The 19,665-nt window shown below is 40.0% G+C and overlaps 1 protein-coding gene across 5 annotated transcripts in view; it reads right to left on the bottom strand.

The window, feature by feature from the left end:
* Positions 1 to 5,800: 5,800 nt before the first annotated feature.
* NTN1 (netrin 1) overlaps positions 5,801 to 19,665 on the bottom strand; it is a 201,786-nt gene continuing 187,921 nt past the window's right edge. For all 5 annotated transcript variants that reach the window (XM_075350761.1, XM_075350763.1, XM_075350764.1 and 2 more), the window contains one exon: positions 5,801 to 15,166. In XM_075350761.1, the coding sequence (XP_075206876.1) occupies positions 14,838 to 15,166 (329 nt within the window). In that variant the 3' untranslated portion in view covers positions 5,801 to 14,837. The remainder of the gene's footprint in view (positions 15,167 to 19,665) is intronic.

Genomic DNA, 19,665 nt, shown 5'->3' with positions numbered 1-19,665 from the left:
AAGAGATGTAGATTTAGTGCTGCGATTTTTACACCATATTCCTGCACCCAATGTACACCTCCTGGCAAACAATTTGCATCACTATCCCATCAAAACCGCGTGACGTTTTGATGCCTTTTTTACCAGGAGGCGTAGATTGGGTGCAGGAATATGGTGTAGAAATTTCAGCACTAAATCTGCATATGTTTTTTTCTGGACGGATTGTACTTTTGAACAACATCATTCATTATGCCCCATATTGTACTGGAAAATGGTGGAAACATTCCAAGTGCTGTAAAATGCAAAAATAAGTGCAATTCCGCAAATGTTTTTGTTGTTTTTCTATTTACCATTTTACTCAGTGTGAGTGTGTGGATACCAAACATGTATAGTTTTATTTTAATTCAAGTGGTGATTAAAAAATTCATAAATTTGTAAAAAAAAAAAAAAAATTGTGCTTTTGTCGTTTTTTTCCGAGACCCATAGTGTTCTCATTTTTCAGGATCTGGGGCTCAGTGATGGCTTATTTTGTGTGTATTGAGCTGCTGTTTTTAATTATACTGTATTTGGGTAGATGTGATGTGTTGATAACCTCTTATTGCATCTTAATGCGATGTTGCTGCGATCAATAAACTTAATTCTGGCGTTTTGATTTTTTTCCTCGTTATGCCCTTTACCAATCAGATTAATTTATTTTATATTTTTATACATTATCCATTTCTGAAGGTCGCAATACAAAATGTGTATTTTTTGTAGGGTTTTTTTTTTTCTTCAATGGTGTAAAAAGGGGGGTGATTTTGACTTTTTGTTTTCATATTTTTTAAAACTTTTTTTTTACACTTTTCATAGATTTTATTAGTTCCCTTAGGGGACTTGAAACTGACACTGTTTGATTGCATCAGCTGTTCAGAGTGATGCTTCAGTAGGGACAGACACTGCCTTGGGGGTACAGGTACGTCCAAGATTATGAAGGTGTTAAAATCTCTCCACAGGTGATCATTTGGATTTAGATCCAGACTCATTGCTGCCACTTGAGAACTTTCCAATGCTTTGTTTCCATCCATTTCTGAGGGCTTCTTGAAATATCTTTGGGGTCATGGTTCTCCTGGAAGACCCATGACCTAGGATGCAAACCTAGCTTTCTGACACTGGGCAGTACATTGCCACTCAAAATTCTTTGGTAATCTTCAGATTTCATGATGCCTTGCATGCAGTCAAGGCACTCCGTGCCAGAAGAAGCAAAACAACCCCAAAAGATCTTTGAACCTCCACCATATTTGACTGTAGGTACTGTGTTCTTTTCTTTGTAGGCCTCATTCTGTTTTCAGTAAACAGTAGTAGAATGATGTGCTTTACCAAAAACCTCTATCTTGGTGTCATCTGTCCACAAGACACATTCCCAGAAGGATTTTCTCTTATGTATATTTTAGCGAACTGCAGTTTTTTTATGTTTGTGTCAGCAGCGGGGTCTTCCTGGGTCTCCTCCATAGCGTTTCATTTCATTCAAATGTCGATGAATAGATTGCGCTAAGACTGATGCATTCTGAGCCTACAGGACAGCTTGAATTTCTTTGGAACTTGATTGGAGCTGCTTATCCACCATCCAGACTATTGCGCAGCATGGACAAAGGAACATCAAGACCTCTGGAGATGGACTTATTACCTTGAGATTATTGATATTTTTCAACAACTTTGGTTGTCAAGTCATCAGACAGTTCTCTTCTCGTGCTTCTGTTCTCCATGCTTAGTAAGGCAGACAAAGGCACACATTGAGTCAACTTCTCCCCTTTTTATCTGGTTTCAGGTGTGATTTTCATATTGCCCACACCTTTTATTTGCTACAGTTTATTTTGAACAAGCACCACATGCTTGAAACAAAGTAGTTTACCCACAATTTTGGAAAGGTGTCAACAATTTTGTCCTTCCCATTTTTGGGTGTTTTGTGTGAAATTATGTCCAATATGTGTTTTTTCCTCTGTGTTTATTTTTATTGTTCCAATACACAAAGTAAATAAACATCTGTATGACAAAGCATATGTAATTGCAATAATTTATTGGGAGAAATACTTCTTCTTTTTGTGGAACAATTTAAAGGTGCCAACGCCTTTGCCCATGACTGTGTGTATATGTGTATGTATGTGTATATATACAGTATATCTATATAACAAGCAAATGCCGATTTTAGACCATGAGGAAGGTGGACAACACCGCCGAAACGCGTAGTCCCATCTGCGTTTTGTTTCCTGTATTTACACTTTGTACTTGAGCCGTTTGGATCTCTGTATTTTAAGAATTGAAATAAACCTGAAGAATTTTATACAGCACCCTGAAGTTCTGACGTCTATACTGGATCTTATTCCTTTGTTACTCATATATATATATATATATATATATATATATATACAGTGCCTACAAGTAGTATTCAACCCCCTGCAGATTTAGCAGGTTTGATAAGATGCAAATAAGTTAGAGCCTGCAAACTTCAAACAAGAGCAGGATTTATTAACAATGCATAAATCTTACAAACCAACAAGTTATGTTGCTCAGTTAAATTTTAATAAATTTTCAACATAAAAGTGTGGGTCAATTATTATTCAACCCCTAGGTTTAATATTTTGTGGAATAACCCTTGTTTGCAATTACAGCTAATAATAATCATCTTTTATAAGACCTGATCAGGCTGGCACAGGTCTCTGGAGTTATCTTGGCCCACTCCTCCATGCAGATCTTCTCCAAGTTATCTAGGTTCTTTGGGTGTCTCATGTGGACTTTAATCTTGAGCTCCTTCCACAAGTTTTCAATTGGGTTAAGGTCAGGAGACTGACTAGGCCACTGCAACACCTTGATTTTTTCCCTCTTGAACCAGGCCTTGGTTTTCTTGGCTGTGTGCTTTGGGTCATTGTCTGGTTGGAAGATGAAATGATGACCCATCTTAAGATCCTTGATGGCGGAGCGGAGGTTCTTGGCCAAAATCTCCAGGTAGGCCATGCTATCCATCTTTCCATGGATGCGGACCAGATGGCCAGGCCCCTTGGCTGAGAAACAGCCCCACAGCATGATGCTGTCACCACCATGCTTGACTGTAGGGAGGGATGGTATTCTTGGGGTCGTATGCAGTGCCATCCAGTCTCCAAACGTCACGTGTGTGGTTGGCACCAAAGATCTCGATCTTGGTCTCATCAGACCAGAGAACCTTGAACCAGTCTGTCTCAGAGTCCTCCAAGTGATCATGAGCAAACTGTATACGAGCCTTGACATGACGCTTTGAAAGTAAAGGTACCTTACGGGCTCGTCTGGAACGGAGACCATTGCGGTGGAGTACGTTACTTATGGTATTGACTGAAACCAATGTCCCTAATGCCATGAGATCTTCCCGGAGCTCCTTCCTTGTTGTCCTTGGGTTAGCCTTGACTCTTCGGACAAGCTTGGCCTCGGCACGGGTGGAAACTTTCAAAGGCTGTCCAGGCCGTGGAAGGCTAACAGTAGTTCCATAAGCCTTCCACTTCCGGATGATGCTCCCAACAGTGGAGACAGGTAGGCCCAACTCCTTCGAAAGGGTTTTGTACCCCTTGCCAGCCTTGTGATCCTCCACGATCTTGTCTCTGATAGCCTTGGAATGCTCCTTTGTCTTTCCCATGTTGACCAAGTATGAGTGCTGTTCACAAGTTTGGGGAGGGTCTTAATTAGTCAGAAAAGGCTGGAAAAAGAGATAATTAACCCCTTAACGACCGCGGGCCGTAAAATTACGTCCTAAATGACAATCTTACTGCCCGCGGTCCTCCGGCGGCAGCATGCCGCGATCGGCACACATCTCAGCTGATTTTCACAGCTGAGATGTGTGCCTGCTAGGCACGAGCAGAATCGTTATCTGCTCGTGCCGATTAACCCCTTATATGGCGCTGTCAATACATGACAGCGCCATTATAAGCGCGATCGCGGTAAAGTTTTACTTACCGCCGAAACCGGAAGTCACGTGACGCGATCACGTGACTCCCGATAGTTGTCATGGTAGCACAGGGTCATGTGATGACTCCTGTACTACACATGAATTGGTTTCACTTTCGCTGTGCCCGGGGCACAGCAAAAGAGAAAGACAGCGTATCTGCTGTTTACAGCCTTCCAGCTGTGATCAGCAGATACTGCAGAGCGATCGGAATGCTGATCGCAATAGCCCCCTAGGGGGACTAGTAAAATAAAAAAAAAAAGTAAAAAAATAAGTTTTAAAAAATTAAAAAAAAACAAAAAAACCTAAAAGTTCAAATCACCCCCCATTCGCCCCATTGAAAATTAAAGGGTTAAAAAAATAAAAAATATACACACATTTGGTATCGCCGCGTTCAGAAACGCCCGATCTATCAAAATATAAAATCAATTAATCTGATCAGTAAACGGCGTAGCGGCAAAAAAATTCCAAACGCCAAAACGACGTTTTATTGTCGCCACAACTTTTGCGCAAAATGCAATAAGAGGCGATCAAAACGTAGCATCTGCGCAAAAATGGTACCGTTAAAAACGTCAGCTCGAGACGCAAAAAATAAGCCGTCATTGAGCCTAAGATCCCGAAAAATGAGAACGCTACGGGTCACGGAATATGGCGTAAAACGTGCGCCACTTTTTTCAGACAAACTTCCGATTTTTTTTTAACCCCTTATATAAAAGTAAACCTATACATGTTTGGTGTCTACGAACTCGCACTGACCTGAGGCATCACACCCACACATCAGTTTTACCATATAGTGAACACAGTGAATAAAATATCTCAAAAACCATAGTGCTATCGCACTTTTTTTGCAATTTTTCAGCATTTGGAATTTTTTTGCCATTTTCTAGTACACAATATGGTAAAACTGATGGTTTCATTTAAAAGTACAGCTCGTTCCGCAAAAAATGAGCCCTCACATGACCATATTGACTGAAAAATAAAAAAGTTACATCTCTCAGAAAAAGAATGGCGAAAAAAAAAAACGGAAAGCGAAAAATCGGCCGGTCGTGAAAGGGTTAATCCAAACATGTGAAGCTCATTGTTCTTTGTGCCTGAAATACTTCTTAATACTTTAGGGGAACCAAACAGAATTCTTGTGGTTTGAGGGGTTGAATAATAAATGACCCTCTGAATAAACTTTTCACAATTTTAAAATAAAAATAAAAAAAGAAATAACATTCTTTTTTGCTGCAGTGCATTTCACACTTCCAGGCTGATCTACAGTCCAAATGTCACAATGCCAAGTTAATTCCGAATGTGTAAACCTGCTAAATCTGCAGGGGGTTGAATACTACTTGTAGGCACTGTATATATATATATATATATATATATATATATATATATATATATATATATATATATATATATATATATATATATATATACATGTTCAGAACCCCATACATTCTAGGCACCTACATACTCATTCTGGAGGACTTACCATCATTCCATGACCTCTCTGGCGCTTCCGACTGTGACATTGTGGTAACATGATGAGTCACATGATTGTGTTGTCTCCAAAGATCCTGAAGTTCTTCAGAGCACAAGACCTTTAGTGACATCACAGTCACATGACCGATCACATGAGAGTGATGTTACCAAAGGTCCTAAAGCAGTCTCCAAATCAGCAGCTACACAGATTATAATCAAGGTTTCAGTTTGGACATGCTCCTTTATGGATATTAAGCACCATATACACTATCTTTTTTTCAGTCCCACAAATGAGGGCTATAAAGCAACACAAACGAGATTCATGTAGAGTGAACAGGAAGACATTACAAATACGTGACCCCCCCATACTTTTGTTTTCTTTGACATAAGAAGACACGGTTTATGGGTTTAAAGAAAAGTTTAATTAACCAGTTGTTGATTTAGTCCTAACAAGTGGGTGTTTTGAGTTACAAAGTTTCCACCTACACAATACGTCATAAAAAATCCACACCTTTTTTTCACGTGTCATTAAATATATTCATATATAATAAACACAATATATTAGTATGAAAAAAAAGAATAAAAACAACAAAAAAAACCACATTAAATCTGACCATCCCCCCTTCCTGCAGGCCCTAGAATGGCTAATATATAATGTGATATAGAGAGGTGTAACTCTTCATAGTTGTGGTTGTTGGTGTTTAGTTTGGGATTTATGGTTACTTTAAATTGCTGATATTATTATGGGGTTCACCATGTGGAGCCAGGTCAGTTGTCAAAACAAGTTACATACATCCAGATCTTCGTGAGCCTTTAGTTCTGTGGCCCTGGAGCATTTGTTTTACAGAAGGACGTCATCTATACCTTAAACATTTGGAAAATGCCATGTCCCTGTTATTCCCATGATGTTTGTATTGATTTCATCCCAGAAATTGTGGACTTACTAAACTTAGGAATAGGTGGTCATACTTCCCACCAAATTGGTCTTCATCTCTAGCGCTGCCCTATTGACAGCCACTTGCGGACTGTAAGTGATCTCATCTTGACCACCAGTGATTAACTTCAGGGTGAAACGACTCGTGTTCGATATGGGTGCCAAGTATGGCATATTTTTTTGTCTTTTTATAAGGATGACCGCCATATATTAACTTTAGTAACAAAATTGGAAAACCCCTTCAACGGCACCTACAGAAAAGTTGCACTTAGGGCCGTTTCACACATCTGGCATTTCGCCAGATTACCGGATCCGTCACACTCCAGTAAAGTGTAATACAGTACAATGCCATTGCGGCAAGCTCCGGTCACATGCTGTCATGTGACCGAAACATGTGATCGGAGCTTGCCGCAATGCCATTGTACAGTATTATCACTGTACTAGAGTGTGCCGGATCCAGTAATCCGGTGAAATGCTGGATGTGTGAAACGGCCCATAGTGGTTAGGGATGAGAAGAAAGACCATACTTTCTACATCATCTCTTTTCCTCAGTGAATCCACAGTGAGACCTGCAAAAGGTGAAATTCGTAACGAAAATCCATGAAATAATCCAACAGGTGGTGCACGTAGCTTATCCATCTCATCTACTTTGCTGCCAATTTCTCCCCCCTTACAAATTTGGAAGGAAAATAAAAGCCCTATGTGAGCATACCCTAAAGATCATCCATCTTTTAAATGTTGATTTTTGGACTAAAATCTATAAATACAAAAAATAAAAATGGACAAACACAAGAGGGGGGGGGGGTTTCTACATAGCCATTTGGAATTACGAACACCTACAAGTTGGTCTTTGGTAACGGAGTCTATCCATTCTAGGATCCCTTCCATTAACCAAATTAGAGGGGCTCAGTCTCAAATCTACAAGAAGAGTCCCTCATTATCTCTTTATGGAGGACTCGTCACATTTATGTATTATATGGACAACCCATTGATTTAAGTGGGGGACGTGTAATGCTTTACTTCCTCTATGGTGGCGCTGCAGGGGAATAAACACTTATTTTTCATGCACAGCATAAGTGATTGGTGAAGGTCATGCATCTTATTTTGTGAAGGCAATAAACTGGAAAGAAAAAAGTAGAGCAAATAGGGTCTTATCTGAGGATAGTGGATAACGTGGAGAGACAAAAAATGGCTCACCTGGGGAAGTTGTGAAAGCCACAACTACTGAGAAGACAAAGACGGCCCATCCAGTATCCCTGGGGGTAGCAGTATTCCTTGAAGAAGCAAAGACAGGATATCACCGTGTGACCGTAGAAAATCCAGACTAGATGATAAAATGGTGATTTTTATTGTTTAGATGGTGATTTATTCATCGTCTGGATTTTCCATGGTCGCGCGGTGATATCCCGTCTTTGCTTCTTTAAGGAATACTACTCATCTTAATATGGAAGACATTTTTAACTAAAAGAGATTCAGAAAAACATGAGTGGTTAGGGGTTGTTATTTTACAATAGAGGGAGATCCCTGATCTAGAGATTTCCATTGAACACACCGCCCAACCCCATAGAAGTCACTGTAAAACACACAACCTTTTCAGTTCATTTTGTACACTATGCAATTGACTGTGTATGTTAGGGCATCGTTCACATTATGTTGGGGGTTTCCTTTGCAGATTCAGAATTCTATATTTATCATCAAAAGCAATCGACACCTTGGCCGGACCCTACAAACTCCATTATTAGCAGACCATACACAGATTCATTTTGGGCTTTTCATAGCCTATTTTATATATATGTTCGCTTTTTCATGTTCGCCATTCTGAGGGTGTTTTTTTTTTTTTGTTTTGCTTTTTGTTGCTGATTCATCAATTGCAACTTTTTAAAAAGTCTAAATTTTTGCGCAAAGTTGTTTATTTTTAGGGATGATTGAATATCTCAAATATTCGGCTTCGAAAATATTTTCCGAATAGGTCGTCACTATTCGCGAATATTCGATGCGCAATGTAAGTCTATGAGGAACCCAAATAACTATTCAGAACTATTCGGGCTTCCCATAGACTTACATTGCGCATCGAATATTCGCATTGCGGCGACCTATTCGTCGGATATTCGCAAAGCCGAATATTTTAGGTATACGATCATCCCTATTTATTTTTTGTATGTCAGACATTTTTGAACAAATGTTTAGTTATGTGCTACATTTGAACAAAACTTGACTTTTTTGCTTTCAAAAAGATATCAAAACGGTTAAAGACAAAAATAAGCAGCGTTTTTAATTTTATCAAAATTGTTGAACTTGCCTGCACTATTTTGAAGAATTTGCTGCAAGAGACCACAACGAAGGCAAAAAAGAAAAGTGACTTAAACATAGACTCAAATATTTTGATGATATATTCCAGCCTGATGAAGGACAAAACCATCTGTTGCAAAATGTCTACAGCAAATATAGGGTTCAAACGCAATGTGAACACAGGCTGAGTCAGTGACTACATTGTGCACTGTTGTTATCAGTCATGTGAAGAGTTAGTACTGTGTTACGGTTTCTAAATAGAGCATAGCCACACTTTGGCCATATACATTAGATTACTGTTGACTGAACGATTCTTCGGCCTATAGCCATTTCAGCTGATGCTCCCATATACAGGAGGAGTGCTACCTCAATTCTCCGGGAGAACAATGCGGTTGGCAATCTTAAATTGGGCACGCACAAACGTCATCTCCCATAATCATTACCCGTTTGGTGCCCCCATGGACAGACTGTTGACCGAACCTGTTAATATTGGTGGGTTCAACCGACATTAGTCTTTACTCAATAGTGGAGGAATCTATGAATATTGGTGAGATCGGACCTCAGGTTAATAAGATATACCACATATATAAGCGTTCCTTGGAAAGACAGCCGTTCCCCTCTCCGTGTGGTTACCGGTGACGTGTGAGCTTATATTTAGCAAGTCCTGTAATGTTATCTCAAGTGAGAAAATCTCCCTTAATCCAATGTTATTTCACAGTGTTGATACATCATCCCGAAACACAGGACTCCGCACGATAAGCCAGGCCCTTGAAGAAACAAAGGATTAGGGCAGATTTTCTCCCTCAAAACAGAATTTCACCACTTGATTAATTTGTAGCCTGGGTTCTGTATCAGCAGACTGGCCGTTCACTTAGTAAAAGGCACCATAAACCCAGTTAAGTATACATCTACACCAGTGGTCAAAAACTGGTGGCTCTCCAGTTGTCGGGAAACTAGAACAACCAGCATGCGCTGATAGACCATGGCAGTATTGCCCTGACCTATTTTACAACGTTTCTCCTGACAGATCATTCCTAAGATTCGGTTTTCATTTTTTATTTGCTGATATTGTAACCACCAGATGGCGCTCTTCTGCTGATTATAATATTATTGTACATTATGTTCAATATACAAGTGCCTGCTTATTGATTGGATGTTTACTCAATATCTAATGGTGGGCTGAATACCTTCAACAAAGGATGATACAGTATTCAGTAAAGCAGATTAGCCCCTTTTGCTATTTTTCCCCCAAAAAAACATGGTCGAAATTACCCAAGGGGTACACTAAACAGCCTCTAAGGTCTAACATTGACACATTGGTAAGAGTTAACAGCTGTTCCCTTATAAATGGGGGATTGATCTATGACCCTACTGTGCACCTTACACCCCTTCTGTTCATGAAGTGAATGGCTTTCAGCAAACATCATTTCCAGCTAACTGCTGCTGCTCCCTGTTACACACACACCCTCCTCCTGGATACTAAATCCAGACTTCCGATATCCTACCGGGACACCTGCCTTTTTAAAAAATGTTTGTTTTCATTGCGTGAGGCACTCGTGCCAGCTGAGATCATGTATGTCAATATTAGTACCTGCTGCCCAGCTCGGGAAATGTCAGCCTTCCAAAATCTTAACCCCCTGAAAACCATGACTGGCTCGAAACACCTTCTAGATTATAAAACTTGTTATTTTGTAGTTTTCCTCTAAAGTAATTTTAGATCTTCTTTTTTTCTACTTAAGCTATACGTAGTGCTCAACTATCCAAGGATTGCTGCCCTTATCAGTGACAACCCCTTTCATATTGTGGAAGATCCAATGATTGGGTCGTGCTCCTATCTGCTGTCTGAAAAGATGATTCTCCCCAAAGTGTTCAAAATGGATTATATGACAAACCACCTGCTACTAAACACCTCTGGTGGTGGCTTATCTTCTATGTGAAAAAAGGATCGAACATCTTGAAATTCGACATGTCCAATCCTTGTTTCAAAACCATAAACAATAGATGGTCATCAATTCTTGGAAATATTTGTTAGCTTCGTTGACAACATTATGTGTTAGAGAAAAGTCACTCTTCAGATTGAGATCTGTTCTGACACATGGTAAGGTTTTAATATTAGAGAGTGTAGGTACCATCCTGATTTGGGTACATCTTGTTCATCTGACAATCCACCATCAATGAAAATATTTGATACCAACATCATTACAAAAAACGAGTGACCCAGTTTGAGGCTCACGAATCTGCTCGAACTCGATTCTTACGTCTAGATTTTCCGGTAGTGACTATTAATCATGGAATACAGGGTTAAAAACATGTTTATAATCCCGTAATTGTAAGATAATGTTATTTCATTCAAAAACAAGTTGTCTTGTGTCAATACCGCCACACAAGTCCTCACCGGCTCGTAACACATGTAACTTCAACAAGTTAATCCATTTACTGAAACCACAGGCACAGGCGTTACTTGTGCCCTTGTGAGAAAAGCTCCGTGTTTAACTTCTGACCTCTGAACGGATGCACCGCAGGGTAATCCTCTCCAATTAACTGGGCAAATAGAGCATCTGAAGTCCAGGAAAAGGTATTTAAGAGTGATTTCCAGGACATGTGGGTGAGTATTACTGTAAGAGGGTCCGCGCTTTGACCCTTGCTGAGGAGATGAAGCCACAACCTGCAGTAATTGTCAATCATTTGCCGCTAAAAACCAATCTTCTGAACTTCTGAAGGTTACGGAAATTTTCGTATTCTTCCGATGGTTCTTCTTTTACCATTCGGTATGTTTGAGACGTCCTGGAAAGGTACAGAAGGTTATTCCGAAATCCATCATACATCCTGACCCCACCACTCCAAACAGCCAGATCCTGTCCCGGTGCCAAGACAAACTCCAATTAACTCTGCCATGATCTTTTGCTTTGAAAAGGGGAATTTAGGTCTTGTATTTATGCATAAAAAGGAAATTTGCAAGGCTGATTTTTTAATAGTAGGTTATATTTAGTCTATAGCGCAAAACTCTACCCTTATACCCTCCGCCCATATTTAAAGTGTCCTCGTTAATCAATGGGCTGAATCTGTTATCAAAAAGTCTATCTTAGGAACTGATGACATTGATGGGTAATGGATTACATAAATACAATATGGCTGCCTGGAAATCTTAAGGAAAACGTTCACTATCCACTGATTTCAGCAGTACTGAAACATGAGCTGTAGGGGACATTTTTTCAGCCTTCATTTTGGGAATTGAAGATGCTGAGAATACCATATCCCAACCAGTAAGATTTTCTGACTAGAGATGAGCAGACTTATAGAAGCTTGGTTCGGCGGTTCAGCCGGACAATAGAAAAAGTTTGGCTTAAGACCCAAACTTGACCTGAACCCCAATGGAAGTCATTAATTGGGCAGTTCAGAACTCCGAACCATCTGTGTTTGGCTCACCAAACACCGAACCTCGGGTTTGCTAATCTCTACTTCTGAGATGTCGAGGGAGGATATAAGGTGGTTTTCACCCCCCCTTTGGTCTAATTGCACATTAATTTATTAACGCTTGAAAATATTTTTTACCATAGACACAGGACACACGAAGGGGCTTTCAATATAAGACAGACTTTTTCAATCACTGACTGCCAACCAAGATGTGAAAAAAAGGTGTCTTCTAATGTATGATTTACCATATCAATAGGTTAAGCTTTACGTGATAGTAGCGGTTGGACCCTGTTGATCGAGAAAACAAAGGGATACCCCCTCTTAAGTTTATGCTTTAGCCTGGTGGAGAAAAACAAAAGTGCCGTAATCACCTGGTTTTATCCATTGTACCGTTTATAGCCTCCAATACACATTAGCGAAAAGTCACACTCTGCCCTTATTCAGATTGAGGGCTGTTGTGACACATTGCAAGGTTTTAATATTAGAGAGTGTAGGTACCATCCTGGTTTGGGTACACCTTGTTATGGTGGGATGGCTTTACACTTTTTTCAAAAGAAAAGTGCCATAACTAACTGGTTTTATCCATTGTACCATTTGTAGCCCCCATTAGATAATAGAGAAAAGTAACTCTCTGCCCGTATTCAGATTGAGGTCTGTTTTGACTTATGGTAAGGTTTTAATATTAGAGAGGGTAGGTACCATCCCAATATAGGTATACCTTGTTGCGGTGGTATAGCTTTATGCGTTTTTGATCAAAAATAATGTTTACTTACTACCCTATGTTTATTTATATGCATTATGCTTTTACTTATTAAAAGCAGGGTAGGTGCCCATATTCTTATTATTCATATTAAGTGCTGTATGAGGTTAATAGGCTCCTCGATAAATATTACTGACGGGGAAAAAAGCTCTGGACCTCAAGATACTAAAGTTAAATATACAAACAGATTTCTGGTGTACAAAGGATTACGAAATAAGATAAAAAATTGTCCAAATTGCCAACAAAAAATAATAATCGTCCATGTTTTATTTTTTTAGCACTATCTGAACTCTGGTTGCTCCGGCAAGAACCTTGGTGTTCGTGGTCTACGACTTTGACTTGTCTTAATTCCCTAATGTAACCTGGCGGAAATCTTGCTACCAATTAGGAACAAAGTGATTCTTGAAGAACGAAACGTGTCATGATAATTTCCCATCAAATCCACAGGAGATTATTTCCAGATTTCCATTTTATAGACCATGACTATGGAACACATGTGTGCGGTAGACATAACCATGACTGTTCTTAGTTGTCGGATCACTGTGGTACATTTCCATTTATTCATTTGCTTAATGAATTTCCACGGTCTCCATCTATCATCACCCTTCACAGCCACCAACCAACAATCCAAACAGTAAATGATGCCTAATGCCTCTTCTCGATCGGATCGCACCTAGTCTCCATGACGTGGCTGTTTTTTTACTTCTACCTTCTTGTTCCGAAACTGGAGTAAAACCGAACATTAGGAACACTTTTCTGGTTTCCATTAGAACAGGCCCTTAGTGACGTCATCAGTTTCCTAAGCAAAACGGGGGCCAGTGACCGGTTCACTAGTGGGACGGTTGTGTACATCCCTAAATCTAACTTTCAGAGGGGGTTAAAGTTGATAATGAAACCCCTCTAAAAAAAAAAAAAAGGAGCATCTTAAAAATACACAAAAAAAATACATGTGTCTAGGACCTCTGGGTCTAAACACAAGCTACATCAACTCCATATATAATTTTTTTTTCTTAAATCAGTATATATATAATAATCTCTGCTGACAAGTTTTACTTTAATCCCCTCCCACCCCAGTCCTGACTGGCTAATACTGTCAATCCTGTATGCATTGCTATGTACAGGGTGAATGGGTGATGGGCGGGAAGTTATTAAACATATACAAAAACACAACATAAAGATTTGTTTTCTTAAAAAAAACAAAAAACAAAACACAAGTTATTTCAATGATATACATACTTAAAATGTTATGATTTGCATTTTTTTTTACAAATTAATCTTTTTTTTTTTTCCTAGGTTTTCTTTTATACCTAGCAGTCAGCACCTATTGGAAAATATAAAAAAAAAAATGTGGGGGGGGGGGAGGGGTGCGGAGGTGCAGGAAGGACAATACCAAAAATCAAGAATGGTGTTGCTTTAACCCTTTTGTTGTTGCCTGGTTGCAGTGTGGCCATCAACAGAAAAATATTCCCCGCCCTCGGGGGTGTTTTTACAGATTACTAAACTGCTAGGAGGGGTTGTCTATCCCCATTCCATCTCAATGGAAAAGAAGCCAGAGGGCTTTGACTTTGCAGAACGTGAGAAATGTTTTTACAATTAATGACTCACAACGTAGGAGATACTGAACAGGTGCAAATTTCACAGCTTGCTTGGCCATAAATCTCTCCGCAACAACTCTCCCCCCCCCAGTCCCAGTCCCATCCCCCCTTCCCGTCTTTCTCTCGTTCCTTCTTTCTGTCCTGTGATCTGGTGTCTGTGAATCAACTCTACATATTAGGTGCAAACGCATCAGTTCCATAATTAAAAGTGACCCTCCCTTGTCCTCTTAGCCTTTTTCTATCAACGACCGGCGAGTTTTTTGTCTTGTTTTTTTTAGTCTCCTTTCCAGGAAAAATTTGAAAAAAAAAAAAAAAAATAAAGTAAAAAAAAAAAAAATTCTACTCGATAAACCTATCTGCTCCAGACTCTACAGCAAGCAGCAATTACGGTCCTCCCTCACTCGTCTACATAACTCTGGATTCTCCTTCGAGGGCCCTCAGTCTTCTAAGCCTCTAGGCTTTCTTGCACTTTCCTTTTTTTTCTCGCTGTTGGAATTTTCTCAGCCTTCTTGCCCATGTGTCCCTCCACTGTATGACCAAGCTGGTCTTGTCTGCCACCACCCCATTTTGGTCGGGTAAGTCCTCGTCGTTGCCCAGGAGCAGGTACTTCTTCATAGGCTTGAGTTTTGGACACTTGCAGGCTATGTCTTTGGAACGGATCCAAAGGTTTTGGTCGCCTCGACGGATTCTATTGCTTCCTTGTTTATAGACCGAGATGACATTGACCGTGAATTTCCACCAATCTCCTACTTTGTCCGCCTTTAAGATATGGATCTGAACCGCTGGAAGAGAAGAGAGACCAGTATATTAGTCACTGAGCCCAGGGTAGCTGACAGGCAGTGTAGTAATGACAGAAATGAAAGATTTGGACATTTTTGGAAGATACAATTCGAAGCACAACGCTTCTTCACATCTCCGTTCACCTCTTAATATATACCAAACATTTTTCCTACATGACAACACTCCCAGCTTCTGTGATTGCACTACAAATGTCATCTCCTGTACTCCACCCATGACAGATGACCTTCTGTTCATAACAGTGTTCACACTGAACTGAGTGCCAAGGACCATGCATGTTTTTGTGTTCACATTTCATCTTCCCTCTCTTGCCTTCATAACCACGAATGTCAGGACACAAGTTCAATAATGGATGCTCCTAACCTGTATTTCAGGGCTTTATTATTGCATTAGAGGGAGGCAGTATTATAATCGTTACATTCCTGTACACAGGGGCAGTATAATAGGAGTTACATTCTTTTATATAGGGGCAGTAATATAGGTAGTCATATTCTTGTATATAGGGGTAATATTATAGTAGTTATATTCTTGCACATAGGGACAGTGTTAAAGTAGTTACATTCCTGTACATAGAGCCAGTATTATAAGAGTTACATTATTTTATATAGCGGCAGTATTATAGTAGTTACATTCTTGTATATATGGGTAGTATTATAGTAGTTATATTCTTGTATATAGGGGTAGTATTATAGTAGTTATATTCTTGTACATAGGGGCACTAGTATAGTAGTTATATTCTTGTACATAGGGGCAGTATTATAGTAGTTATATTCTTGTACATAGGGAGCAGTATTATAGTAGTTATATTCTTCATAGGGGTAGTATTATAGTAGTTATATTCTTGTATATAGGGGTAGCATTATAGTAGTATATTCTTGTACATAGGAGCAGTATTATAGTAGTTATATTCTCGTATATAGGGGGAGTATTATAGTAGTTAAATTCTTGTACATATGGGGCAGTATTATAGTAGTTATATTCTTGTACATAGGGGCAGTTTTGTAGTAGTTATATTCTTGTACATAGGAGCAGTATTATAGTAGTTATATTCTTGTACATAGGAGCAGTATTATAGTAGTTATATTCTTATACATAGGAGCAGTATTATAGTAGTTATATTCTTGTACATAGGAGCAGTATTATAGTAGTTATATTCATGTACATAGGGGCAGTTTTATAGTAGTTATATTCTTGCACATAGGAGCTGTATTATAGTAGTTATATTCTTGTACATAGGGGCAGTTTTATAGCAGTTATATTCTTGTACATAGGGGGCAGTATTATAGTAGTTCTATACTAGGACACAGTTTGCAAGTAGTATATATTTCGCTTTCCTGTGCAGTAAATAAAAGGCAATTTGATGTATACTGGCCTGGTATATGAAAGCAGGACACATATGTTTTGGGATGCTAATAATCCTTTATACTGCACCAGATTTGTTCTGGATTTGGCAGTACATGTGTCGATTATAAATGCCAATTTACGTTATGTTTTTTAAAGGGTTGATCCCTGGCTTACATTACAATACACTTTAATAAGTAACAGCCAATACGCCCACAGAAGTGCATAAAATGCATCTCATCCAGCCAACCTGTATTCTAGCCTGTACTGTACATGATAATACTGGAGAAATGCAGAATCACTATTCATTATCATATATAATCTTTCGACTATAGAAATGATCCTAAGGGAGCTGTAGAAAAAGGACATACACAAGGGTATAATGTAACAAAAATGCAATAAAAACACCAAACCTACAGCCCACTACAAAAGGAAAAACTGCAAGAAAATCAAATCAATCAAAAGCGCATTGGGGAAATGTATCATCCTCCAACACCATTATTAAGGGCTGTAAAAAAGTAGCAAATTATAGTGCCTGTCGTGTTTGTGATATATTATGTAACTTACTATACTTTTCTACAAAAATTGTCGTAAATTATCGTGCAAGCTTATGACTGGCGTAGATCTGATTTTCTGGTGCAGAAAGAGATTTAGGCCACACGTTGAGTATTTGGTGAGGTTTTTTACCTCAGTATTGGTAAGAAAAAAAACAGGAGTGGAAAAATCAGAGGAAAAGTAGAATAGAAACACGGACACCACTCATGGATTTAATATCCACTAGCTGTAGTTCACGGCGTTGCCTGGGATAGTAACTAAGTGTTTCTCTGTCTCTCTCCCACTTTCCCTCTCTGTCTGTCTGTGTCCTTCTGTCTGTCCCTCTGTATGTCCTTCTGTCTGTCCCTCTGTCTGTCTCTCTCCATCTGTCTCTCTATCTCTGTTTCTTTCTCTGTCTCTGTCTCTCTATCCGTCTTTCTCTCTCGCTCTCTGTCTTTATCTCTGTCCTTCTGTCTGTCTCTATCCGTCTATGTCTCTCTCACTCTCTCTCTGTCTCTCTCTCTGTTTCTCTCGGTCTCTCTGTCTCTCTCTCGATCTGTCTGTCTCTATCCATCTCCCCACCGATATCATATTACCTCACACATAAGCTGTTTTATACTGATAATGTCCTTTGTTACCTATAGCAACCAATCACAGCTCCTATTAAAGACCTGTAGCTCCCAGCTCTATTGACTTTAATGTAAGCAGGTTTTTTGTCGAATAACTGTAAACTGCGGGGTTAAATTTCCCCTAAAACATAGTCTATGACGTTCCCTGAGTCAAATGAGGCGGCTGTGCAAAATGTCATTATTGTAAATGCGACGGTGCGGATTCCTTTAGCGTACACACACACACATACACACATACATACATACATACATACATACAGTCAGCTTTATATATTAGATTCCTGGTTTTGGCTGAGAAATACTGAGGTAAAAATCTCACCAAATACTGAATGTGTGCACATGGCCTTATACAGTTTTAAGAACTAAGGCCATGTGCACATGTAGAGTATTTGGTGAGTTTTTTTACCTCCATATTTGTAAGAAAAAAACAGGAGTGGAACAATTGGAGGAGGAAAAGTACAATAGATCATACACGTCGCCACTTCTGTATTTATTACCCACTCCTGGCTTTGGCTGAGAAATACGAAGGTAAAAACTCACCAAATACTGAACATGTGCATGTGGCCTTATACAGTTTTAAGAACTAAGGCCACACGCACACATTGAGTATTTGGTGAGTTTTTACCTCTGTATTTGTAGCCAAATCCAGGAGTGGAACAATCTGAGGAAAAATTTTAGAAACACGTGCACCACTTCCGTATTTACTACCCCCACCTGGTTTTGGCTTACAAATATTGAGGTAAAAAACTTACCAAATACTCATTGTGGGCACACAGCCTTAGGCCACATACACACATAGAGTATTTGGTGAGTTTTTTACCTCAGTATTTTTCAGCCAAAATGAGGACTGGGTAATAAATACAGAAGTGGTGTCCATGTGTCTATTATACTTTTCCTCTGATTGTTCCACTCCTAGTTTTCGCTTAGAAATGCGGAGGTTACAAACTGACCAAATACTCAAAGTGTGAACATGGCCTTAAGGGTCTCAGTATGGAGGTGGCAGCATGTTAGTAATTAGGTCCATTTTACTCCAGCATGCTTTTAATTATTCATTTAATAGTAATCCCCCAACAGGTGGTCATCCATTTATAGGTTAGGATTTATTGTCTAGATCAGACCTGGGCAAGGGGCGGCCCGCGGGCCACATCCGGCCCGCCTGCTCTCTGTGACCGGCCCGCCCGTCTTCAGCCGGTGCAGTGGAGCCGGGCTGCAGCGTGCCGAGCAGGGAGAGATCCTGTGCAGGTCCGCACAGTCAGTGCAGGCAGCGGAACGCAGGAGTCTTTCCTCTGTTCCCTGCCGGCACTAATTGTCAGTGACACACGCGCGCTCTGACGTTGTCAGTACTGCGCTGCGTGTGTCATTTCAAAAGTTCCCGCTGGGCAGGAGAAAGAAGCAGCACAGCAGAGGAATAATTCATCTTGCAGGACCTGCGATGATGTCACGCCCATGTGACTGTGTGGGAGGAGACACAGGATGCCGGGCAGAAAGCAAAGATACTGAATCCTGAAGGAGATGTGGACACATGATGACTGGTAACGAGAAAAGAGGGGACATGAGGGGGAGGAGGGCTGCAGGGTGAGTGGCATATGAGGGAAGATGGAGTTGCAGGGTGAGTGGCATATGAGGGCTGCAGACTGACAGAAGGATGTGAAGGGGTGCAGAGTGTTTGAGAGGGGTAAGTTGGTGTACAGGCAGGGTGAGATATGTGGGCATGGTGTGTGACATATGGGGGTGTAGTGTGTGTGATATGGGGGTGCAGGCTGTATGGGGTGTAGTGTGTGTGATATGGGGGTGCAGGCTGTATGGGGTGTAGTGTGTGTGATATGGGGGTGCAGGCTGTATGGGGTGTAGTGTGTGTGATATGGGGGTGCAGGCTAGTGGTGTAGTATATGGGGGTGTAGTGATGTAGTATATTACAGGTGTGCTATATGGAGGTGTAGTATATTACAGGTGTGCTATATGGAGGTGTAGTATATTAC

The sequence above is a fragment of the Anomaloglossus baeobatrachus genome, chromosome 5, assembly GCF_048569485.1.
Source record: "Anomaloglossus baeobatrachus isolate aAnoBae1 chromosome 5, aAnoBae1.hap1, whole genome shotgun sequence".
Taxonomy (NCBI): Eukaryota; Metazoa; Chordata; class Amphibia; order Anura; family Aromobatidae; genus Anomaloglossus; species Anomaloglossus baeobatrachus.
The sequence above is the reverse complement of the archived record's forward strand: the minus strand, read 5'-3'. Positions and strand labels throughout refer to the sequence as shown.